The 26,579-nt window shown below is 42.0% G+C and overlaps 1 protein-coding gene across 7 annotated transcripts in view; it reads left to right on the top strand.

Annotated features, from left to right (window-relative positions):
• The window catches only part of DYNC1I1 (dynein cytoplasmic 1 intermediate chain 1), a 187,492-nt gene that overhangs the window by 114,358 nt on the left and 46,555 nt on the right, over nucleotides 1-26,579 (top strand). For all 7 annotated transcript variants that reach the window (XM_048305144.1, XM_048305156.1, XM_048305142.1 and 4 more), the window contains 2 exons: nucleotides 4,397-4,522; nucleotides 24,854-25,000. In XM_048305144.1, coding sequence (XP_048161101.1) covers nucleotides 4,397-4,522; nucleotides 24,854-25,000 — 273 coding nt within the window. The remainder of the gene's footprint in view (nucleotides 1-4,396; nucleotides 4,523-24,853; nucleotides 25,001-26,579) is intronic.

Here is a 26,579-nt window from a genome sequence, read left to right as displayed (position 1 = left end):
AGGAGACTGCAGCTGCCCTGGGGCATACCAAAGCAACATGCCTGAAATGTACCCAGTTTCTGTGCACTGCAAGGCAGTCATTGCAGAAAAAAATTGATGATAGACCTGCTTAAACTCTCCAAAACCAATACAGTCACATCAGCAAAGTACAGAAACCAGGTTAATTAGTTACTCTGTTGGAGAGCTGGGATTAGCACACACAGACATCATCACAGGTCCTGTTAAATTAATTTAGTTCTGGTTTTACTCCAGCCCCCCTTGTCCTGTTTCATCATTGTTAGCCTGTTCCTAGGTTCTGGCCTGGAGCAAAGCATCTGGTTTCCCTGTGGAGAGAACCAAGGACACTCTGCTCCTAAATCCACAATACAGATGCAACAAAACTGCTCCAAGAGGACATGGAGCTAAAAAATGCGAGCACAAGCCAGTCTGCCCACTTGGCCCGAAACCCAGCCTCAGTCATGCCACAGGGTCTCCAGAGACCTGGTGCAGCCTGGTGTGGGCAGCAAAGGTGCTATAGATGTAGTTCAGCCCAGTGTTAAGAACAAGCTTTGCCTAATCTTAGAAGGAGCAGCTCTTTCTGCACCACATTAGATATGCACATGAGCAGAGCAAGTGGTCAAGGTCAAGTACATAAATGATGTGTGCAGACTGGAGAGAGGCAGTGGATAAGGAGCACAGGGACTTTGAATCTGTGCTTCTCTCTTTCCCCTTGAAATGGCAGCAGAGCTGCTTCTATCCCTCTGGGTACTTCCCAGGCAAGGCGGCAGCTGACTGCACTCAGGACGTGGAGGCAGCAGAGAGGAGAAGAGTCGGGGGGGTCCCAGTGAGTGTGGCTGGTAGGCTGAGGAGGTCTGGGGGGTGCACAACAGCCAGCTGCAGAGAGGCTTCTTGTAATAGCCATCTTGCGCCCCATGCGTGAAATGAAGGATTTATACCTTTGCTTTCATACAAAATATCAGTCTAGCAACAGGTATGCACTATTGTGATGTGGGTGGCCTTTAAGCACATATGGATTTCCACAGAAATCAAATATAAGCCTGAGGAAACACTTATCTTAAACTGTTCACTTGTTCAGGGGCTGGAAATTACATGGAATTCTTATCTGATATTTTCCTAACAGGCAGCTCTTACTGTATTCCCAGGGCAGCAAGAAAAAAAGCTGCCTCAGAAGAGCACTGCCAAATGTAATTGTTCAGCCCCTGGGGCTTGAAGGCATGTTCTGCTTCCCACCTCTTTGTTCCAGGGTGGCCCCGCCTGCCTTCCTCTTTGTTAACTCCTCATGCTCAGCTCCCTGGCACCCCAGCAGGGGCTCCTCTGTGTGGGGGGCTTCTGCATGCTGCCCTACAGTAGCTTGGGAGTAGGGACTTGCCTCCTTGCTTTCCTGCTTTAAGTTGTATCCATGGGACAGGAGGTGGAGCCGGGCAGAGGTATTTCACCTAACCACTAGCTCTGCTGCTCACACACGCTCCAGGACATGACAGTGTCCACTGTGCCAAAGAATAACTTGAATAATCATGGGAACTGCAGAACACATTGCTCAATTTTCTGCGATAAAACTGCTGCTGCGAAACAGCCTGGAGGTAAATAGAAGCTTAATCAAACAAAGGACATTGATACATCGATTAAACAAGTTATTCTGTTCCCAGTCACATGTACAATATGGTCTCAAACATGTGGGACCATTCATACCCTTCAAGTTAACTCTCTAGCCCCTTGATTCTTTCACAGAGCAACAGGAAAATGGCTTAGGTGCTTAAGGATCTTAGGGAAAGGCCCAACAGACTGAGAGTAAACACAAAGAATGATATCACCTTACTATGTGCATGGGAGGGGAACTAACTTAGATAGCCTAAAGCCAAGAAAACCATGGTCTCGGGGATAGTGATGTGTCTTTCTTGACTCTCGGGCAACAGCCTTGAATGAGGTTTTGCACAGCACCGTTTTCATGTTGTTTTCAGTTGCAGGACATCTGGGTACCTGGTGAGGACTGAAACTGTGTAAGTGGAAGTAGATTGAGTGGAGCACTGGAGTGTGCAATGGCAGAGAGGATTTAGGGTGCTGCATTTAGCTCTGTTTTTTTAAGGGTCAAAAAGCCTCATAATGGTGCAACCCAGCTAGCTATGACCCCAGCATCTGTGTAAATTTTAAACTGTGTTTCCAGTCAAATACATAAAGTGACTGCAAAACCTACCAATAGACCAGCAAGATTTGAGTCAGTGTTTGTTTATGGCCAGACGTGCTGCTAACCATGCTCACTAAACTTCCCAGGAGCATGAGCCAGCCTCAAAGTGCTTCAGAATTGGTACTTTGGAGCAGGTCACACACCCTAGCTGGTTGCAGTCATGCTGGCAGGAGGGGTTGTTGCTTCTGCCTGCCCAGGTATCTGCCCCTTCATGACTGCAGGCTTAGCCACTCGTGTGAATGGTACCCAACCTGTTCAGCCAAAACATGATGGCCTGCCAAGAGCCTGCTGCACACTCTGTTTACTTGGACATGGGCCAGTGTGGGATGAAAAGGTTCAAAGGAGAAGCTGAGCTCGCTGTTCAGAAGTGGTTGTAAGCTCTGTTGCAGGAGTGGGAGAGGAGAGGGGTGAGATGGATGAGAGCAGTTGAGGGCATGGTTGGCACAACTGTGTCCAGAGAGGTGGTATCTCAGGTGTGGGATTAATCCACCTTCAGGTCTCCCTCAGGTCTTGATGAGGGAGAAGACGTGGTTAGTCTACTGCATCCTCTAAATCCCATGCAAGTGAATTGGGTGCTGAATTGTCCTTACAAGGTGTGCCAGCAGCCAGGGTCTGGAGGGATGTAGGTACAACCTAGTCAGAGCTTCCTTCAAATGGGAAAAGGGAGGCTATGGTGGCCATGTGTCATTGCTGATTCTTCCACACATGGGGCCAGGCTAATTTGGAGCGATGAGCTTGGATAGAAAAATCATCAGCTCTTTGATACATTATCCATGGAAGTGTACAGAAAGTGGGAAGTAACAGCTGCTGGTGGCAGAAGTTACAGCTGTGTGCATTATTTCTTCCAAATGGATTTTGAGAGCAGAGAGTTTCAAACCCCAATAATAATGATATAAAGAGTGATGGTTTGGGGTTTTTTTATTGTTAAAGTGCATTTGGACCAAATTCACAGCTCCCAAATGGCAGTTTCTTTGTCCTGCTTCCTTTGCATCTACTAGCTTCACTGTTCTCTTGTAAAGTGGTGGATGGCTTGGCAGGAATCTACCTGGGAAAGACAAAAAGTGACAATAACTTGCAGAAATTGAGGGAAATTGTTGAGAAATTTTGAGGGAAAGCATTTCTGGTTTACAGGAGGAGAATGTAGGTCTTGCAGAACCTGAGCTGCTGACTCGTTGGTCTGCAGAAGCCACATGCGTTTCTCTGGACATGCTATAATGTCCACTGCCCTATCCCTCTAAATGGGCAAATAGAGGGAAGGACAGAGGTTACCAGAGGTGCCTAGTGTCAAACACGTGAGAGTGGACAACTGGGAGTTACTATGTAGACAGAAAGTAATTGATGTTTTGTGGATAAATTAGTACTTCTTATGGTGTTTTAACATGATGCAAGGTCATCAAGACAGTGTGAAATTCTGATTTTTCACGTTTGATATTATGTATATATAGATAGGTATATATAAACAAAGCAAATACATATGGGTGTTCCATATCTACTCCTATACAACAGTGGATAATGGGTATACAAGAAAGTGTAGATCTGATTTTAAAGTGCTTATTGCATCAATCTCACTGAGTCAGTGGAATTCAAGGTCACCCTGTGCTTTACAAGATGACCTCAGCATCTTGCAAAATTGAGCTTCTGTGAAGAAAATATTTTGTTTGCCATTTGAGTCATCAAGAAGAGCTTTCATGTTGATTCCGTGCATAAGTGCATAAGAGTGCATAATGAAATAAGAAAGAATAGTTTTCAGGAATGCTGAAAAAAAAGTGAATTTCAGAATAAAAGCAAGTCAACCCTATGGTTGTAGTGTTTTATTATCAAAATCAATTAAGACAGCAGTTTGTCCCTGAAGAGATAGTTAAGCAAATACATTAAAATTATTCAAGCGTTCAAATTTTCCCTCTTCCTTCCTTTTCATTCCCTTTATAAATATTGTGTTAGTTGTCTTTTCTTAAGAATTACCTGCAGAAAATAACATTGCCCTTGTGATATTTGAGAATAACTGATAGAGAGCAAGTATCTGGGGCTTTAAGGATGTTAGGGATGAGTAAAATGTAAAACCAAAATAAAGCAGAATAGTATGATTGAACTAGCATGTATAATAATTAAAACCAGATATTGCACGTTTAGTGTAGATTATTTCTGTCTCATATGATTTTGTGTAGGTTTTTCATCATCCATGTTATTTCATTTGTATTTTCTTTTCCTTTCTAGTACCCTGAATTGATGGTTGCATCTTATAACAATAATGAAGATGCTCCACATGAACCGGATGGGGTAGCCTTGGTGTGGAACATGAAGTTCAAGAAAACCACACCAGAATATGTTTTCCATTGTCAGGTAAGACTGAGGAAGCCATTGGTTATATGCTAGGCAAAAGAGTTTACTACATAGTGCATCTCCCCACTGTTTGTATGAAAAGGTTAAGGTCAAAAATAGGCATTTTTAGTAAAAGTACAAGTGACAGTCCAGTGTTTTTAGAAGGCAACCAGCCTTCTCCAACAAAAGCCTGTCAGGACTGCATGTCGTTCTTTGTCTATTTAAAACAGTCCCTAGGAGATGTAGTTCATAAATCCCTCACACTTATGAAGTAACTGTGGTGTACCACTTCCTCATCCAGGCAGTTACACATGCTTTCCCACCCACGTTAACTTCCTCGCATCCTCTGCACTCAAGCTGCCTACCCTTGCCTTGGTTCTGCTCAATATCATGTTTTGCCTTTAAAATTGGGTAGTAAACGTCACATTTTTGGACATGCGTCTGACTTCCAGCTTGATCAAAATGGTCTCGATTACAAGAACTACTCCACCAATTCCTAATTCCTGTTTGACTGTCCTTTAGGTCAGCAAAATAGTGCTTCACTTCACTCAGTGCTACTTTACAGTCACGCTGGTTTAGAAGTTCATGGACAATTACAAAATAATTGAGTGGTTTATTTCTGTATGTCTGTTTAGTCCTCTTTTGCCACTGCTTTTGTGTGTGAAGTGGCACAGCCTCGTATTGACAGAAGTGTTCAGCTCACTGGCTCTATCTCCATGAAACTGTCCAAACTGTGGAACAGGGCTTGGGCCAGATTTCAAACCTCTTCATTAATATCCCTCTGTAGTAATTAGATACAGGATAGTGGTATTCAAAAAGCCATATGGAAAAGTTTCAGCAAGTAAAACTTAACAATCAGAGATTAGTAAAACGCAGATAATTCTGTGGTAAAAATTGCTTCTCTTGGAAGGATATGTATTACCTGTCTAATTGTGTAAGCTAAGTGTCATTTTACATTCAAGGACCAAACATCTTTTTGAACTAAGTTTATGTTTGGACTTGGGTACATTATCAGATGTAACATAGTGGGAGGGAGTTGCTGGAATTGAAGTTGCTGCTTCAACCTGATTAAGTAACCTTTAATTCTGGGCATATTTTTCTAATTTGCTGTGCTGAAAAACTACTTCACAAGGAGTTTAGGCCTGCAAATGTGCCATACAGATTTATGTACGTGTGTATATATGTATGTGTGTGTGTTTGTGTATTACCTTTGAAATGAGGACTTGTATTTGCCTGGATATCGTATTCGGCAGCCAATGTGTTCTTTCAGACTGGTTAAGACCTTAGCTCAGATCCCATGTTCAGATTCTTCTATGATGTACATGCTGCTTAATGTTTTGAACAAAATTTTCAAGAGAAGAAATGGCATTTCTAGGAAGAATAATCCTTAAACTAGATTGATTTTGCAAGATAATGAGCAGATTTGGGGTAGCCCTTCTAAGCACACAGAGGAAGATTGACTAAAGACATAACAGTTTGCTCCATTAATTTAAAGTTCTATCTCGATACTCTTAAACAGAGGAGGTATGACTCACTGCATGGAAAGCAATGAGACAGGCTATCCTTGCCATTAGAAAAACACACATAGGACAAAATGGTGGCCAGGAATTTGGCATGGCTGAGCTTCTGTCTAATCCTCACATTGTTGGATGTGCCCCTTTTTAGAAATGGAACTTTAAAACCTGTGAATTGAGAGACACATATGACACTGTGCTTGCACATGTATCCTGGATTCATGCTCTTTCAGCTAAAGGACATCAGTTCTACCCATGGGAACTACTTATTTTCTTTTCAAACTGACCATAGATAATTTGCATTTAAATCCATTATGAGTTGGATCTGTCTGTGAATCACCATTATAGGGCTTTCGATGTGGAATATCTTCTGTGCATCTTCAGATCAGATGGGGATACCCACATATGATTAAATGGGGAAGCAAAAAGTACACAACTTGGTCTCTTGAACACAGGTTTGTTCTAACTGACTCAGATGGAAAATAAGAAAAAAATAGCATCTTAGCTCAGAGTCTGGATTTCAGTTCTATAGATCATCATGTTATTCTGTTAGTGGAAACAGACTGTATTATTAGTCAGCCCCATATCATTTATATTACCATTTTGCTACAGAAACATTCCCTTATTCAGTCCTGATCCAGTTATTTCTCTAGGCCTTCTGAGAGAGAGGCCCAATTTTATTTCACAAAATGCATGACCTTATAACAGTCCAGCCCAACAGCTAGAGATGAACGCACACCTTATTGTTATAGCTAGGTTGCCCAGATATGATAAACACAGTACTTTGAGTGTACTCAAATAATTGAGTGTACTCAAATTTCCACAATAGGCCTCTATTTTCCTTCCCAAAGACTTTCTGCAAAAAGTGGTCTCAATAAATCCTACAGATGCTGACTAATACACCTTTTTCCTTTCAATTTTTGGGGCTCAGAGAGCAAGATACAAGGAAGTAGAAACTCATTTCAGGTGTGACTGTCAATGAGCTTTTGCGAGCCACTTCTGAGAAACCAAATCAATAAATAGGTTTTTGAAGCCATTTCTGAGAAACTGCTAAGAAATTTCACCTCAGGAATTCTGGTAACATCAATAGAGATAGATCTGTGAAGCATCTCTGGACAGCTGAAGAGCTGGCTGGAATGCAGCAGGGAGAACTTCAGATACCAATTGTGCTAATTTGGTAAATTTTTGAAGCTAGAACCCTTAATGTTTTCCTGTCTTTCCTGATATATTATCCAGATTTAGGTGAGATGAGTACCATGGAATTTCTTCATTTTCTTTACCTCTTTCTGGGACTGTTTTTAATCTAACATAGGAGAATGTGAAATGCTGAAAGTTGCCAGAACCAAGGAGCTTCAACTAAAGTTGTCTATCAGCCATGACAGACAATGATGTAAAAATCTACTGGCAAGGACATTTTTGCCTAACTCCAGTCAGCAAAATATTTGATTTCAGTCCTCAAATGTGAGGGGTGGTATATTCTGTAAATATGAAATTCTAACCCAATTTCAAGTCATATGAAATTGTTGGCTCATTAGTACAATTTAAGTAGTAGTAAATTTCATAGCTCTACAACATGTTGTGCTACAAATACTGGGTTCAATTTTAGTTATTATGCATTAAAGGAAAAATGACAATCAGCCAAGTGGACATGTTTACTCACTAATTCGTGTGTACTGCCATGTGCTCTATCAGATGCTTTCTAAAATGAAACAGTCCTGCTGGCTTCTACTCTCACCTCCTATGGAATATTTTTTTTCTACATGTTTTATTTTTGCCCTTCTTTGGGTTTTTATATTTCTGCTTCATGTGCCGACAGTATTTTAGCTGTGACTCCCAAATTTTTTCCTCTGTAGCTCATCATACATCTCTTTACCACAAGGTTAGAAATAGGAAAACAGGGAAGAATGAGGGATTGGACAATTTTTTCATTTGTTTTCCTATGCAAGCAAAAATTGTTGTCTCAGAAGCAACGTTGGAATGACAGGGTGATATCATTTGCCAAAGGAATGAATGCTCAATGCTTTCCTTAGGTAGTGAGAAATAAATGGAGCATGCAGTTAATACTGCAGAGTGCAGACTGGGAATATCTTTGTAGGGAAGAGTCAGGAATATCCTCTTCCCCCATGCTGGAGCATAACATACTATTGGTGTAATCCAAAGCATTCCAAAGGCAAGACACATGCCTTTCAGAAGTACTTCATGAAACCCTGCAGATGAGTCATCCCTAGTTGGGTTGGTTTGGCAGTATCCAGAGATGGAATGAATTCCAGCAACAACATGGAAATTGCATTGAATATCCCTTGGTTTAGTTGGGAGAATTTTAAGCAGTGGTTCACACTGCTTCTCTCAGCTACTGCTGGTCTGTGTTTAGGTGGGGGTGACAAAAACAAAAATAGTATCTCACAGTTATTGATGATCTGACTCAACATGTGCTCAATCCTGTATTGATTTCTGGAATGCACGGGGCTGGCCTTCTATATGAACATTCCCATACCATTGATTGATAGAGTAGCACCAACCATATTTCTCAATATTTCTGTCTTTTTCAGAAAGTGCTTTTTATGTTCTTAATGTGTTTTTTTTCCCTGAACATACAAATAAAAATCTACATTACCCATTAATTATGAGGATTATTTGCACTACTCATCATCTCTGCCCATGATGTTGTTTCTGTTTCACAGTGGTCTGACCTAAGCTTTCTAAGCCAGAGTTACCTGAAGAAGTATCTGAAACTTTGCAGCCACATATCTGGTCAAATGAGGCAAATGAGAACTCAGAGTTTGCAGTAGATGGGCTAGCAGATAATAGTCTGAGCTTTATACCCCTTCTTCCAGCAGGGCCTGTTAGCATGTGTACAGCACAGCTCTTCTATCAGATCTCATAGCTTCTGGGTTAGAGCTGATCTGCAGAGACAGAAGTCAGAAGGAAAAGAAATAATCAGTGTGTCTAAGGGACTTTAGGGTATTACAAACCATTTCCTTTCTTCTGGAACTAAAGAGGGGTTATTAAAGTTGGTTGAGGTATCTGGATCTCAGCCTCAAACATTCATCATTTCAGGAGAGGAGGGGTGGAGGAAGACAGCTAAAGGTATTAGTTTCATGCAAATAAACCAAATTGAATGTGACTTTCTGATTTGGAGGGCTCTGCATTGTGATTGGAAAGTAAAGAATTCTGCTTTACTACACCCAATCTAATGATAACAGAAATAAAAAAAATACTACATTGACTGTCTTTTGATTTATTATGGATTATTTCCTGATCTACTAATTTCCTCTTTGTCAGCTATGTCTTTTCCAAATGTCTCGAAAGGACAGTGAGAAGTACAGATCTGACACTTTGAAGCAACTACATTCAGTGTATTTTTAAAGAAGGAGAGCAGATACGAAGTAGCTTTTATTTGAGGAAGCAATAACCATTTAAGAGTTCTTTCAAGGAGTCAGATTGGCTTTTAGCATAATCACAAAAATATTTCAGCAGTATATCACTTTCAATAGCTGCAGCTATTTCTGTCCTTTTCCTAAAATGCCATGCAGTCAGATTTACTTGGTTAGTTCCATCTTTTTACTAAACTGTCAGGTTTTTTGTGGGAAAGGGGATTTGTGTTCTGTATTTTAATTTCAAGAAAAGCTGTCCGTGCTTGGAAAATACTGGTGGATTGGGTACAGAAATCAGCTACTCAGCTGCACCACAAAATGTTTCATTCTCCCCTAGCTTTTTTGTAGTGGCTTCCATGCACTGCCATTAAGTTATGTGTTTGACCACTCTTCATTGCTTATCCTGGTGTGGTCTTTCCCTTTTCAACTAAATGGATGGAGTCATAAATGCGTATCTTAGAATTAGATGCATTGAGGTAAGAGAAAGGCTATATTTAGTGGCTGATATTGGCCAGAGTTGCCTTATTTTTTTTCCTGATTTGGTTCCTTTGTTGTTGTCTGCTCTTTCAAAATCAACATAAATTCCTTCAGATGTGCTTTTTTCTCCAGCAGCCTGCCTTCTAAAGGTGCTGAGCGCCCAAATCCACAAGACTTGTGTGTGGAACAGGCTGAGGTAAAAGCCTGAATGACTAATATCCTCCTTTTCCCTTGTCCTTGAGTTTCCTTCTCTGTGGAAGCCAAACTAGAGCTCAGTCTCTAAAGAAAAGAAATACTACAAGAAGTTTAGGAAAGTCCAGAAAGTATGGTTGAAATACTTAAAAAATGAAGAAAATTTTCTCTTTTAGTTATAATGGTGCTTTTCTACAAAAACTTCCTCACCTTGTTAGCACTGACTTTCAAGCAGGGATTCAGCTCTTCCGAGACATAGAAGAAATGAAAGACTCTGAACTCCCTCTAAGCGTCACAGAATTCCCTAAGTAAAATCAATCCAAAGAACCAGCGTGTCCAGTTCCAGAGCTGACTTATCTAATTCCTCAGTTTCTAGTGAGAGAGGGTATCTGTGGTCAGTCTTTAAAGGGCTGTAAATGTCAGAGAAGACATGTGGTTCTGAGATGACTGCAAATTTTCCCAAAAAAACCACAAACCCCTTCTTTGGGAGAGAAAGTTTTTTCCAAACTGAATTTCCCCATGACCCTATGATCCTAAACATGAATCAGATTCTGCCTTTTTTCAAAGTAGTTCTCTGGTGAATGGACCTCTGAATGTCTGCCTGTGAAGACACTGAGACAGCTGTCATAGTGGGAATACCTCAGCACCCAGGGTCCCAGATGTGTTGCAGACTTTAATAGCACATACCAAAATACTGTCAATCATACCAAGGAGGGCTTCTTCAGCAATAAAGGGGCTGTTTTGTTTTCATTTCAGTTTTGTTTCCTGCGGTGCATCATTGGTAGGATGACCTTTGTGGAGCTGTGTAGAGCTCTGCTGTGCCTTTTCTCTGGGACACTCTGTTGCTCTTACATTTGTGCCTACATGGTTATCTCCACACTGTAATTGTTAATGCAGATGCGTAGTTGCGCCATTCTGAATTACAGTTTGGGGGAAGTTCTAATTCTAACTCTATGACTGGGGGAGAAGAAGAGTTTCAGCTACAGCTTGTGATAGAAGGACATACTTATTCTGTTCCTGTTTCAAAACTTTTGTTCTCTGCCATGTTTCTGTTTGGAATAGAGCACAGTTTGTAAGAAAGAGCCCATGTCTTGTCTCTTAGGCTATTGTTTTAGATTCTTCCCTCTGTTCTCAGCTGATACCAGTTGTCTTTTTTTGCTCCTCCCATTGGAGGATACACCACTTCTAGCCTTTGATGATTAAAAATAACTATCACTTGGCCTTAGTGCCCCAATACTTGTGGAGAGATTGTGTGTGAGTCAGTAGAAGTTACACCCACACATCTGAAGGCTAAGTGTAGTACTTGGAAAATGGTTTTTGGTGTCTTAGGTGAGAGACCTGCATGCAGCAGATTTGTAGAGGGGGACAAACAGGACCACATGTATGAGGGACGGAGTGTCCTGTCTCCTGTCAAAGGCTTTGGTGGGGGAGGACAGAAAAGGCACTGAAAATGTGAAAATGCATATTCTGTCTTGGGTGCCACAATGTCTTAGCCAGTCCTGAAATCACCAGTCTTGCTTTACTGCTGAAATGCTGCAGCCATTAGCGTGGAATCTACTAGCATCTGCAGTTCAGAACAAAGTATGCCATGTTTTCCACATAGCCCTTCACCTTTCAGTCCTAGAATCTCTTAAAACTGACTTATTTCCACAAAACTCAATTCATTATTTAGACTAAAGGGATGTCACAATGTTGCATACCTTCCCTTGGGTTTTAACTGTATCTTTCCAAACCCTTAGCAAAGCTGATTTTTCCATGATGACTTGGATCTCTTGCTGTCTTGTACAGAACCCTGAAGAGCGACACACCCATCAGAGCTAATTTGTATAACAAAATAATTGTACCCCGTGTCAGTCTGTGGAATGACTGCTAATACAAAAGGTGGGTGCACTTCCCCATTGGTAATTAACAGTCTGAATTATTTGAGGACTGTGTTTATACATACAAAGTCTGCTAGCAACAGAATGCTCCTTTGCTTAGAGCAAGGCTTAAGACAGATCACCTTCCTCATTTGAAACTGAGATTTCAATTATGAATCAAATAATTAGGAAGTGACAGCTTTGCTTGTCTTGGATAGAAAATTTCAGGCGGTTCTCACTACTAAGACTTTTTTGGAGGGAGTAGATGTCATACACTTAAATGACACGCTGTCACTACTAGCAATAGCATTGTGCTTTTTCCAAGTGTGAAAATAGAGATTTGTAATGAACCTGTACTTAAAGATGCTATTTCTCTTCCTAAAGTTCTGTAGTCTTCCTTTCAGACCAAATATAAAGAATATGTTGGCTACTTGATACAGCAAACATTGCTTTTTTTTTGTTTGTTTAAGTTTCTTTATTTCACGGATAACTTGCATTATACCTTTCTGAATTACTGGCATCTAATATGGAATTTGGAGAAAGCCTAACCTTTGAATTTGCCGAGTTAGAAATGCAGTATTTTTAAACTTTAGCTAGCTAAGGGCAAAAAAAAATATATCAGTCAAAAACTATATTTCATAAGAGAAAATTATAGTGATATTGATGGTTTGCCAAAACCTCAAGCAGTGACAAAATCCACAGTGTCCTGAAAGAGATGCCTTTGCAAAACCATTCCTTTGCAGATGGCTTAGATTATTGATACTTACAAACACATGACATTATTCGTTTGACTCAGAATTTTGAAAATCTCCTTTGATAAAAAAATGCAGATTTGTCACACTATCCCAAAATTGCAGAGGAAAAGATCACCAAATCCTGCAATTTTTCCTGGGGTTGTTTTATAGTTTAGAAGTTGTTGATTCGGTTCCATTTCAACATAACCTAGTGTAAAAAGGAAGGAAGGGAAAAAAGAGCCCAATTTTCCTTCGTTGATCCGAACTTTTTTTTTTTTTTTTGTATATTTGAAACTCCCAGTGCTAAAAGGGTTTTAGGTGAACAAGAAATGCAGGATCAGATGTGAAATCAATAAGTCACTGAGATCCTTCCACCGAACTTTTTTCCATAAAGGATGTAGAATACCATGCAATTCCCTAGCTGCACTGCAAATGATGGATAAACAGCCATAGGCATGACTTTTCTGTTTGGGTTATGTAACTGTTCTCAGTGCAAACTACTTGCAATGAAGAGTACATTTGGTCCAAATTCAAGAAAATTATTTCACCTCATGATTTTTGTCTCTGTGGGAGCTCTATGTGAGGAGTGATGCCTCTTTCTGTATTATCTGGCACAAAATATAAAACAGTTATTCTTCTAAATTGCTGTAAAAGGCCCCAGACACCAAGGAATCCATCATTACAGCCCAGGATACAACTGTCCACTGCCTTAGGTTTAAAATCAACAGTTTTCCGCCCTCTGCCCCCATGGCTGGATGACTGACAAGTACTTCCTTAGAAAGAACTTTTGTATATGGACGCCATTGATTTAATGATGATTAACACTCCCAGCTTCCCACAAAGGGAAGGCAGAAGCACGTGCCACATGGCTGAGATGCTGATATTATCCTTGGAAGATGTTTCCCGTGGGGCAAAAAGAAAGAAAAGCTAAAGTAGAATTATTTTAGCGTAAGATGACAAGCAAACGTCCTACATGCAAGAAGCAATATGCTTTTAACAATTTGTCTTACTGGAGAGATCAGAGTGTTTTCATTATCGCTACAACAAAATGTGCCAGAGTGTGTTAGGACCTGTGATTAATTCATTTTGATTGCTCTTATAACACTGTTTAGTGTTTTTGTAGCTCAGAAAAAATATCAATTCCACTTCAATTCCATATTGTTCATGAACATATACTGAGTCACCAGTCATTTCATGGAGAGAAAAACATGCTTAACATTTGTTATCTCATGTTTACATCTGTAAATAAATAAAGTAGGCCAAATTTAGACTGGAGTTGTGCAGAACTGCTGACATAAGTTTTCTGGGATAAATCCATTTTTCCTGGCAGGATAAAGATGCATTATAAAATGTCCCATCACTGATGCAAGTGAATGACCCAGGGATGCTGGTTTTTGAGCAAGATGTGGTCCTCTGATACTCCAGGAGTCAGCAACTGTAGGATGGCATAACTATACTGATTTAGTGTTACTAAGGTTTTGACCCTGAGACTGGAAAACACTTATCTCAGCCCTTCCTCCTCTACAAGACTACTTATGGAAAAAAACTGTAGAAACCAAGCAGCATAACCTTGCAGGTGACAAAAGCAGGATGTGAAATTTCAGAAAACTAAGGTCTGTTCAGAGAAAGGGGAATTAAAAATTGTCTATAATGGGTTTCATTTATTCCTCTCTGATCTTAGCTGCTTCCTAATGCTCTATGAGTGCAGAGCTAGGCTACTGATACTAGGATCTCTACCGTAATTTACTGTAGGAGACAGGAACAGTGTGAAAGCAGCCCATGCTTCCACCCTCATTCTTAAATACAGACCCGCCTGTGGTATCTTCTGTTTCCACTAGATAGCTGTTTATTTGTGCCTCTCAGTTGCTCAATCTCCACATCTATGTGCAATAATTAATTAATTTTCAATTATTTTCAATTATTTCCAATTACATAGTGACACTACTTATAAAGGGTACATCAGTGAAAGTGATGGATATGGGCAAACATAAAACCCTCTATTATTAGTCTTCCGATGACTGACATCATCTACCTGGACTTGTGCAAAGCATTTTACACTGTCCTGCACAACATCCTTGTCTCTGAACTGGAGGGACATGGATTTGATGGATGGAACACTCAGTGGATAAGGAATTGGCTGGATGGTTGCACTCAAAAAGTTGTGGTCAATGTCCAAGCAGTGACCAGTGATGAGTGGTGTCCCCAGGGGTCAGTGTTGGGACCAGCACTGTTTAACAGCTTTATCAGCAACGTGGACAGTATGATTGAGAGCACCCTCAGCACATTCACTGACCACACCCAGCTGTGTGGTTTAGTTGACACACTGGAGGGAAGGGATGCCATCCAGAGGGACCTTCACAGGCTTGAGAGGTGGGTCTGTGCAAGTCTCATGAAGTTCAAGAAGGCCAAGTGCAAGGTCCTGCACCTGAGTAGAGGCAATGCCAAGTGGAAATGCAGGCTGGACTGAGAAGGGACTGAAAGCAGTACTGAGGGAAAGGACTTGGGGGTGTTGGTTGGTGAGAAGGTCAACACGAGCTAGCAATGGGGTCTTCATCCATGGAGACAGTCAAAACCCAGCTACTCACAGTCATCCACAATCTGCTCCATCTGATCCTGCTCTGACCAAGGGGTTGGACTAGACAATCTCTAGATGTGCTTCCCAACATTGGCAATTCAGTGAGTCTGTCTCTGACACTTCATACTCCTTTTCCCTTCCCTGTCTCTGACATTGATGTGGAAGTCAGCTGAGTAGAGACTGTCTCTAACTCTACAGAGTCTTCCCAGGACCAGCTGAACATCAGGGTGTCTGTCTTTCCTCATAGAATGGAGGTCATTTGCTTTCGGAAGGCCTGAATTTAAAAATTGCTTGTTTAGGAAAGCACTTACCAGTTTACTGGGCTGTGAGCAGGCTTTTGAGTCATTAAAATCATGGAGAACTTAGAAGAAGTGATTACAATTAAGTTCATGGACTTGGGAGAAAAGATGGACTTAAGCAAGTTCTTTCCTCATCTGGGGCTTTAAAGTGTTCTTGGTTCGATGTGTTCGATCTTCTGACTGTGCCTTGGTTCTCATGGCCTTTGCATTTCTTGTGGGGGTTTGGACTCTGTGCTACACCTGAGATTTATCTGCAACTCTCTTAGAAGCAGCTGTGACTACTACACCCAGCTTCACAGGCTGAGTTGTAGATAATTGTTCCTGCAGCATCTGTACTGATTTCTAATTCATCTGTGGCTTCACATAGTCTGGTTGATCAAATACATTGGTTTGAGGAACTGCTGCCATAGAAACCACAAAACCACCACCGCAGCACGAGAATAACTTGTGTTTCTATTCCTGTTCTCCAAGTCTGGAATTTGCTATCTCTGTGGGTTCTCTAAAGTCTGACTCTGGTATTTCCAGAACTTGCCATCAAGTGATTATCTGTTGTGCTTTCACTGTGAGGAGAAGAGTCCAGGACACCAAAATCCCAGCCTAACCCATACCTCAATCCCTGGGGGATCTCTTCTACTTCTGCATAGCGTTAGGTGGGAACACCTCTGGATACTTCTTAAGCCTCACTCCTGAGGCCTGGTCTTGGTTCCAGCAGGAAGGAGGTTCTGCCTGGAGAAGTGTGCAGCAATAAGAAGCTTAAGTCCTTAGACAAATGGCTGGGGCACTTTATGGGGATGGAGCTGAGCTGCCCAGACTACACCTATGTTCTGTATCAGATAATATCAGAGAGATTATATGCAGAAGTAATTCGGGAAGCGTGACCAACATGCCTGGACTTGTCCCTCACAGCCAGGTTCCCCAGGTAATTGCTAGACAGAAGTGGCTTCACCTTTAGAGATGCTTTAGGAGTTGACTAACTGCAACACTTACAGAAGGCTTTAGTTTGCATGACATTTTGAGTATGTGCTTCTCTAGATCCGATTTCATTTGCAGTGCTTGAAGTTTATCTGCCATTTCTGACCACTGCACCAAGTAAATTTGACAGGTAGTGCTATTATTTGCTCAGTTCTAGAGGCTTTCATCAGACTGAGATGCTTTAGTAAGGATTTTGTTACAAACCCATCATAACAAAGTAGTCTCTGTGCCACAAAACTTGCAGCTATAGTTAGCGGTGGTGGCAGGCAGTGACACCATGACCCATGTCCGAAGCTGGCTACATGTATAGCAGCTCTGGTTCAGAAGCCTTTGGCTAATGCTGAGCTGAAACCAGTGAGCCCTGCTGCATGCAAGCTGCATGCCAGACTGCCATGCTCAAGCTGACGCATACCATCTGCTCCAAATTGTGGGCAGCCTGTGGAATGAGCGGGAATGGCAGAAGGTCTCTGTGCTCCACCCACAGACACATGCCCTCAGGCTCCAGGTCTGAAAGGGTGCTGTATACCCATCACTTGTCAATAATTTAATCAAAACAATTAAGAGTGCTCATGAATAACTGTTAGAGTATCATGACCTAAATAAAACAGACAAAGCAAGGAAGTGCTTGCTTCTCCAACATGCAGGCACACAAACATTAATTGTTTGACCCTGCAATCTGATAAGCAGCCAGGTCCTAATCAGAGAAAACAAACATATTGGGGTACTTGATATCTAGGTAGTTGGGTGGAAAGTAAACTTTATTTTGATGTGCTGTTGTTATGAAATTACTCCTTATTTCTCCAGGCTTTAATCATCTCATCATCAGTCTAACAGAGCCAGTATGATGCTTGGCAAAGACTGTATTCTGAGGCTTGCATGTGTGTGCAGTAATTCAGGGTCGCTGAATCAATTGTTTGTTGCAGTTGTGGATAAAGGCTTGCAAGATCTTCCTGTATCACATTTGAGAAGTATCAGGATTATCTGTGTTTGCAGTACAGCAAGCAGTTTTGCTGCTTTTCTGAGTCACTGTGACACTGCTGAATTAATAATAACAGCAAATGCACTTTCCAAAAGGGCTGAAGTGTAGATTCCCTTTTGCAAAGGCAGCTTGTGGACATTTTTCCTGATTATTTTTCTCTTGTAGTTACATGGGCTGAACCTGCAGTTACAGAGATGAAAGCAGAAAGCTCCAGCTTTCTGCTCTATTTAAAGTGAAGTCATAAGGCTGGATATTGCCTTTCTGCAGACTTGGGCAGAGTGCTCTGATTCTACTGCAATACTCAGATGTCAGCACTGAGGTTAGATGTCAGAGTTACCTACCCTGTAAACTAGGCTAAGAAAGGCTGAGTTTCCTGACATACTCTTTTCCTTCTTTTTAAAGACTTAGTACTTTTTCAATAAAAATAAATTTAATTTGTGGCTACATTTCAGCTCCATTGGTTTGATGGTATAAGTGGAGCAATACCAGCTTTGGATTTAGAGCAGTCGTGTGGCTGAGTCTCTCTGTGCATCTTTCATGTGGTCTGGTGAGACATTCTTAGAATCCCCAAACATTTTTGAAGATCCTAAACTGGAGACATTCACAATTCTTCCCTCCCTTTCTACCATTAATCCTTCATGTTTTAACAAGCACTGAAGTTAATACAGCCTACACTCTTTCCTGTCACACAGGGCCCCCCTCCCTCCTTTCTTTCTCTTGAATAAAGCAATCTGTTCTTTCCCCTCCATACTCTTGTAAATCAAAGGGATAGATGTCGACACACACCATAACCAAGTATAAACTTCCTTTTTTTAATTAAACAGAATTCTGACATTTGGTTTGAAGAAGTGTTTGTTTGGTTTTATTTATTTTTTTTTAATATGTGAAGGATGTCAACCACTTTTATTTTATTTTTAGTAGAGATGAATTTTGTATGGTACCACAAATAATCTCTAGCACAAAATCTTTCAGATGTTATTTCATAGTTTAATAGGAAGACAGTTGGAGGGGAGCAATACAGAAGTGTTGGAATTTGAAGCTTTTAGAATTAAGAGATAACCTCTTTTGTAAAGGTTTTTGTACACATAAACCATGTTTTAATTTCCTTTTCAAATTTAATTTCAAAACTAGCTGTAATTCTGTTGCTATTCTCTCTCCTGTTTTCTTATTACTACTAATTATACTTAGTTATATGAAACACAGAAATATCCAAATTCACAACAGCAGATAGCAAAAATAAACAGGACTCTTGGAAGGAACACAGCTATTTCAGTGTACAATACCAGGTATATCAGTAGCCAGAGCAAAGTCACCCTAAAGTTGCCTCTTTCAAGATACCTCACACCTTTTGTGGTGAAGAAAGGATGTTATAGGGCCCTAAACCAGAGAATCAGTGTTCAGATCTGATACTGCTACTTTCCATGATTATTCTCAGTCCATGACCAGTCAGAAAAAAAGGGCTTTATTTAGTAATTCAGTTGCTCTTTTATTTCTAGATGATGGCTCTAATCCACCTTTGCAGTTGAAGTATATCATCCATATGATGTGTGGGGCTAGATATATGTGTGTATAGCAATGCAGGAATTAAATGGTCTCCTGATTGCCTGACCAGAAGAAGGTTGGGCAGCTCTCAGAGGGACTGTGAATACTTAGACTCTTTAAATGCTGCTCTTGATGAGCAGGAGTGAGAACAAAAGGTTATGAGTAAGTTGCATGTGTACTTCTGGCCTTCCTCTTTATTTATTTATTCCTCAGGAGGGCAGACATAAGTAATCAGAGTTTCAGTCCCTGTTCTTCGGTTCCTGTGGATGAAGGACTATGAGTTTGGCATCTTTTCATGGTTTTAGCTAAGGAGCAGTACCACAGCTTTGTCCCTGTGCTCTCAGTCCCTCAAGCATTGAAAAGGATCTGCCACTTCAGTAAGAGGGCCACCCGTGTCCTGAGGTGCATCAGGCACAGCATCACCAGCCGGGCAAGGGAGGGGATTGTCCTGCTCTGCTCTGCTCTGCACTGGGGTGGCCTCACCTCAAGACCTGGGGGCAGTTTTGGGTGTCACAAGATGAAAAAGACATTAAATTGTTAGAGAGTGCCCAGAGGAGCACCGTGAGGATGGTGAGGGGCCTGGAGGGGAAGCTGTATGAGGAGCAGCTGAGGTCACTTGGTCTGTTCAGCCTGGAGAAGAGGAGACTGAGGGGAGACCTCATTGCAGTCTACAACTTCCTCATGAGGGGTAGAGGAGGGGCAAGTACTGGTCTCTTCACTCTTGTGACCAGTGAGAGGACTCAAGGAAATGGCATGAAGCCGAGTCACGAGGGATTTATGTTGGATATCAGGAAAAGGTTTTTCACTCGGGGTGGTAGAGCACTGGAACAAGCTCCTCAGGAAAGTGTTACAGCACCAAGCTTGACAGAGTTCAAGAAGCATGTGGACAAGGCTCTCAGGCACATGGTGATTCTTAATGGGTTCTGTGCAGGGCCAGGAGTTGGACTCAATGATCCTGATGGGTCCCTTCCAACTCAACATATTCTACGATTCAATAATCTCAGCTGCAAGTTGATTTCATTGCCTGCTGTTTCCTGTGTCAGAGTGATCCACAGCAGCATGCCACTGATGGTCGTGCTTTTTCACATGCATGTGGTCAGCTAGAAAATCCACCCAGGAGCTTCCTGAGAGCCTGCTGCAATATAACCTGTATTCTGGAGCCTAGAAATGCCTGTGAACTCCTCAGATTGCTTCTTCCCACTGACAAAGTATTGTTTTGAGATACATCTGGTGTCAGGCGTAGGCATATGGCACCAGTATGGCAGTGCTGGCTCCGGGGGTGGTTTCCTGCAGAAGAGGTCTGGCTGAAGGCAGTAGTCTTTGCCTATTGAGAGTTATTATTATTTAGCACCCCAGTCTTTGTGAACTTGTTCAACTGGTGGCTGGGCAGAGTGCCATCTGAGCATATAGACATGAGCAGAGACAGCCAAGTCTCCAGGGCCTTACACACATCAGATGTGGGTACTGAGGTCAGGCTTCTCACTAAGGAGAAGCTAAATGACTGTCTGTCCCAAGCACGTGTACCTGTGGTTGACGGGATATGCCATCATTAATCCAAATCTGGGCCGTATTAAGGTTCTAAAATGAAAAACAGCTTTGCCAGCCACTTGAAGTGGGCTGGGGGCCTGTTTGGATCAGTGGATCAGTGCATCAGTGGGGAGGGTGGGAGGGAGGGAAGGAGCAGGGAGGCAGAGATGGCTCCACAGTGCTCCTCCCTATGGGCTGAGGTGATCTGATCCCCCACCAAGGCAGGGGTCAAAGGGTGCTGCTTTCCTAACCTGAAAGGGACCGAGTCTGGAGAGCTGGCCGGATAAATGACACGTACACCGATACGATTAAGCATCGTTCTCCCTTTATTGTTCAACTATGCAAGCTTATATCTACTTTTTGCAAAGATTCACGCCCAGTCCCTCTGGACAGCCTCTAATCAGCGGGGGAGAAGACCAGTGTATAACTTTGCCAAGGACTCTCAGGGCTGCCTGCAGCCAGGTGCTTTCCAGGCCTGCCTGCAGCCAGGGGCCTGTTTAGGGGCTTTTCCTCAGCAACTCTGGGTTGTCCAATCTTTCCAGGGGTATCATATGCCCCTGTTCCATAAGGAATCCCTCTACACTAACCCAGATTGCAGACCTCTCCAAGGGCTGGGCAACACTTCTGTTCATGAGGCCCAGCCCTCTCTTTGCTGTAACAAGAGCACAGGCATCTCATGTTTTGTTTCTTAATTATGTTTTCAGCATGGTTCTTGCAGCAGCTGGGAGCAGAAGCTTTAGCATTTGAGAAGCAGGATTGCCTGTTTGCTGGGCAAAACCCCCAGTTTACCAGCCTGAGCTCTCTCTTATGCTTGGGCAGCGCATGTAGGAACATGGAACTAGGGTTTGCTCCTTTGGCCCTTGGAGATCTACTCGCCTCTACAGAGAGGCAGAGCATGCACAGGGGATGAGGCAGCAGCACCAGTATTGTGGCCCCACTAAGAGTAGAACATCTGGGTGGAAGATCACAAGGCCAGAAGTACCAGAAGTACTTTGGTAAGGCCACTGAGAAAGCTAAGGAGAGACAGAGAAAGCAAAATCCTGTAGGCTGTATTTGCACAGAGGGAGAAAACTGAGCATTAAGCTAAAGTAAATACTGAAATGATTCACTGCACAGTGCCATTCAGAGAAATGCAGATGACCAGACACTGGGATTTTGCCTGTCTCTTGTGGGTCCCGGCAGTTGCTCAGACAGATGCTCTGTAGCACCCATAAAAAGATAATGCTGGGAATCTCCTAGTCTAAATGCTGCTTTTCTACTGTGAGCACTAAACTCCTTGTGGAATTGCCTTCTGACTTGATTCCTCCTACATTTATTTATGCACTGTTGCCAAATACTGTGAAACTAGCTTCTTCTGTCCTCTGCAACAAGTAACTAAGCACCTGCAGTATAAAATATTCCTAACTGAAAAACTGGGAAACTTTACCATTGCTATTGGAAAGTGCCGTGAGATTTCCCTAGAAGGGTGTGGTAGAAGTGCAACCAAGGATATGCTGTTATTTTAAAAACCTGACCATGTGCTGGTTCCTCCCCCTTTGAAGTCAGTGGCAAAGCTGTTTTAGAGGAGTAAGACTACTTGAACAGGCAAACAAGAGGCAGCCTGGGGGCAGAAGAGGCTTACAAGGAATGGTTTCTGCTGCTGTCCTTGAGCACAGAGCTGTTCAGACAGACTGGAGACCTGTCAGCCACTCTCTCCCATTAAGACTAAGAAATGAATGCTTTTCAAGTTATTAAATGAATGGGCTTGATCTTACAGCCCTTACTCATCTGAGTACTGCCATTAATTTTAAGAAAATAATCACTATATTAAGTGCTATGGAATCCTTAAATTGTTAAATTCTAATATTTGACAGAATTTTTTATTGGATAGAAAAATAATGCTGACATAATTAAAAGGATATGAGCATTTCACCTTTTGAAGACTGCAAACTACTTTGGAGCAAATTGTAAAACTAGAAGCAGTGCAGAGAGCTCAAGCCCATGTCATGTCTGTGGGTTATTTTTGAACTTTATGAAAAACATACTTTAGCAGTTTCTATCCTGACCATTCAGCTGTATTCTGGCATTCTAAATGCAAAAACATGCTAACCATGAAAGCAGAACGTTTAAAAATACACTGTCCACTTGGCTTCTTTGCCCTGCTTCAGAGTCTCCCAAGTTTGTTTGGGACAAACTTGGGAACTTTGTTGTGGAATGACTGTTTGAATTGAGGTTTCTTAAAATACATGTGGAGCCTTGTAGCTGCCGTGGGGTGTACACAGTGGTGGATCTGTACTATTTTAAAATCATCTGGCTATTTCACTTCATGTAAGAATATCTGTCAGCTCAGTTATAAGGAATGAGAGGGGTTGATTAAAACAACTCACGAAGCCATTAAACAAAGAGATAAAATGTAGAACATGTGCTGTAGGGTCGTTTTAATTATAATGTGGGGGGATCTGTGGAAACTGGATGGCAGCTGCAGTGTAGCTGAGTTTTAAACCCCTCTTAATAGCACCTCCATCCTGCTCCTTAGGGGTGGGGTTTCTTTTCTGTAAAGCTAGGTCCTTTGGAAATGGTGTTTGGAAGGTACCTCTCATTGCTACGACTGACCATAATGGAATTGCTGTGCTCAAGCACTTAGATATGGACTAAAATAGGCATTTATGTACACTAATCATCTAGTCATTAGGTGCTAGACTATGTAACATCAGAGAAGTGTATGCAGAAGTGTTAGTCAAGGGGGAAGGTATAAAGATGTCAAGTGAACAGCCATGAGAATGCAGAGAAAGTGGGGAAGAAAAAAAGTAATGGCAGCTTTTCTCATTGTCTTGATTATCTTAGTAGGTCAAAAAACCCCTTATAGCTGTATGCTATAAGTACGTCTGTTAAATTCATTTAGCATATAATCTGGCTTTAAGCAATTGATACCAGGCAGCCACATGAGTTCAGTAAAAACTATTTAAACTTCCCATTTTGCTTTATTCTTATCAACCTAGTTATAGGCATCAAGAGTTAGCGTAATTAATTCTAGACCTATCAGAAGTGGTTTCAAGTCTCTTGTGAGTTCAAATCAGCCTGTAGCCATCAAAATCAGCATGAGGAGCAGTAAGGAAAGGAGGCAACACATCTGCCCGTGTCAAAGTTTTTGCAACCCCATCCACTTCTGCCAGAGACAGGGCCATTACATAGGTAGACATTGGGTCTAGTTCAGCTAGACAGCTCCAGTGTTCCTAATGCAACAAAGTTTGCTTAAATGTCTGCCATGCTTCTTATGCAAATGAAGTACAGTAATTTAGTTAACCCTTTGACACTGAGTAAAGTGTGTTCCCACATAGGAACACCAACACTTCAAAACACTATCCAGTCATTAAAATATAAAAGAAGATTTGCATAAAACAAAGACATAACATCCACGACCAATTACATAAAAATGGAACATAATTCTTGAAGAAGAGCATGGAAGACTTGGAGTTACTGCTTCTTGCTCTTGGCTGTAGCTTGTTGGCACATGAAGGTTCTGGGGACTGTTCCCTTGAGCACTTCAGCTGTTGCATGTTATTTTAAAGACACTGAAAAGTGGTAGTTGGGATAGATAACCACCTCCATACTGGCTTGTGCGGCACTCTACCAGGTAGCCAGGGTAACCGTCACACCAGTCTGGCTCCTTAGCATCCCCAGCTAAAGAAAATGTACAAAGACAACTCAGCTGCCATTAGGATGAGGAAAAACTCAGTTCTGCTTAAACAATGTAAAGTGAAGTGTGGTTCCCTTTGTTCTTGGAAGACCTTGGTGGCAGTGAAATCAGTCATAGAATCCAACAATGACACACAGCTTGTCAGCTGATTCTCTCAAGACAGCACACCTTGAGGTGAACTTTGGAGGGTCTTTCACAGACTCGCCTCAAATTGCCTGAGTTAAAAGTTAGAGGAGAAACAGGGGAAGAGCTCTCTCTGATGGGATATCATGGGCCAGGATGCCAGTCTCTGTTTGGTTGGCATCTGGTTAGTTGAAGTTCTAACTTCTGGAAATGAAATTAAGCACTTTACCATCACTGTCATGGAGAGGTTATCTCAGGTTTTTAGCATCATGCTTAGACTCATCCTGTATTTCTCTAGGACCAATGGAACAACACATTTTAGGGTCAAAGTTAGCTCTTTGCATGTGTCCTGTTGGCTTTAGTAGAATTACTGGTGTGCAAGGAGTATGAACAGAGTTCATACAGCGATTCCTAAAATACAAAATGCTAATTACAGTATGCTTCCCTAGGGAGAGAGTTGAAGATGGCTGACCATGTAACCCCTCTCTTTTCTCCCGCTTTTATTCCAGTCCTCCGTGATGTCGGTCTGTTTTGCCCGCTTTCACCCAAACCTGGTCGTTGGTGGAACATACTCTGGCCAAATTGTCCTGTGGGATAATCGCAGTCACAGGCGCACTCCGGTTCAGAGAACTCCCTTATCTGCTGCTGCTCACACGGTAAGGATAAAAATCACCTCCTCTTTTCCTTAGAGGAGATGATCAGCAGGGAAAGGCAGCTGCCTAGTTGTGTCTACAATGGTGGTTGCCACACAGATGAAAACGTAAGTGTGGCCCTTGAAGGGAAAAAAGTAGCTATGAGAGGTGAACAACCACCTCTTGTAAGTGCTTGATCATCATACTTTGTACAGTCAAGTCAGGACATTATTTTCCTTTCCAAGGAAGAAGGCAGGGTTAAGTTCAACACTTGGGTGAGGCACCTTTGTGCCAGCACAGTGGCACTGTAATTCTTGTCCCCATTGTCTGTAAAGAGAGCCAGACCACTGCGGAGGCTGTATGTCTATCAGTCCAACGTGGCAGGCAATTAGAGTCATTATTGTTGTCTTGGTGTATGCAAATTTCTGCATTGAACCAGACTTTGAGAGTCTCACAGTGAATTCCTGTAAGCAGACACTGGTGCCCTTGGAAAGAGTGGGGCGGTTTGCTTCTGTTTTCTGATAGAGCAGTACATAAATCCCTGCTGTGGTCTCCTACTCCAGACAGGGCCACAGGGCAGACTTTGCACACTGAGGGAGAGTTTGTTTCAACACAATGATGCAGGAGAGCATTTTGCTAACACACACAGGTACTTGTAGACAATTAATGATGGTGGCAATGGGCTCTAGTGATGTATAGGAGATAAACAGGCAGAGCAGTAACACAAAATGCCTGAGAAAGAAGAGACTTCGTCTGTGATACAAGGATGATGTCTGTGATGGGAGACTCTCTTACGTTGCAAAGTACTCATATTGTGCTGGAGGAAGAGACAAGCCTGGGTTGCCTGCTAAAGTGTCCTCATTGCTATGGCACTGACATCCAGTCCATCCCACACAAACGTCTAATGCATTCTTGAGCTCTCCTCCTCCAGAGTCTGGGCTTGGGCAGACTCTTCAGGAGAGATGGAAGGTGGAGTATCTCATCCTGGGAGTGGGCTTAAGGCAATTCCTGAGTGGAAAGTGGAAAGGAGGAGGAAAATGTAGAAGTATGATATGAGTGCAGAAAAACACAGATTTTCTGGAACATAAGGAACTGAACTCCACAGAGTACTCTGAGAGATAAGATAATCTTGTTCTAGCAGAATGAAGGATCAAAGTGATAGTACTTTTGCATCTCCAGCTTTTACAATTCTGTGATTCTAATGTTTGGAATTTGCAGATCAAGGTTCAGCTTTCAGTTGACCGTGACAACATAATCCCTGGAGTTAAAAGACAACTCCAGAAACCATGCCATGTGAATTACTGCTAAAGATTCAGTATGGGGCCAGTATTATGATTGCAAGTCTCTTATATTAAAAATTACAGGTGTGCACAGACATGCTTAGTGGGCCAGGCAATACAAATATTGTTCCCCAAATTTCCACTATCATGAATGTTGATGTAATTATCTAATGATCTGTGCCATGGGTTGCAACTTCAACATTGCTTTTCATTTCCCTAATGTTTTTGCTCATTTTGTCGCCAGTAATGTTCAATCTGCATGACAAGAAACAGTCTCTCCTGGAAGTGCAATTTAGAGATGTAGCAGACCAGAAAACTAGTGG

Source organism: Corvus hawaiiensis, chromosome 1 (genome assembly GCF_020740725.1).
Source record: "Corvus hawaiiensis isolate bCorHaw1 chromosome 1, bCorHaw1.pri.cur, whole genome shotgun sequence".
NCBI lineage: Eukaryota > Metazoa > Chordata > Aves > Passeriformes > Corvidae > Corvus > Corvus hawaiiensis.
The sequence above is the reverse complement of the archived record's forward strand: the minus strand, read 5'-3'. Positions and strand labels throughout refer to the sequence as shown.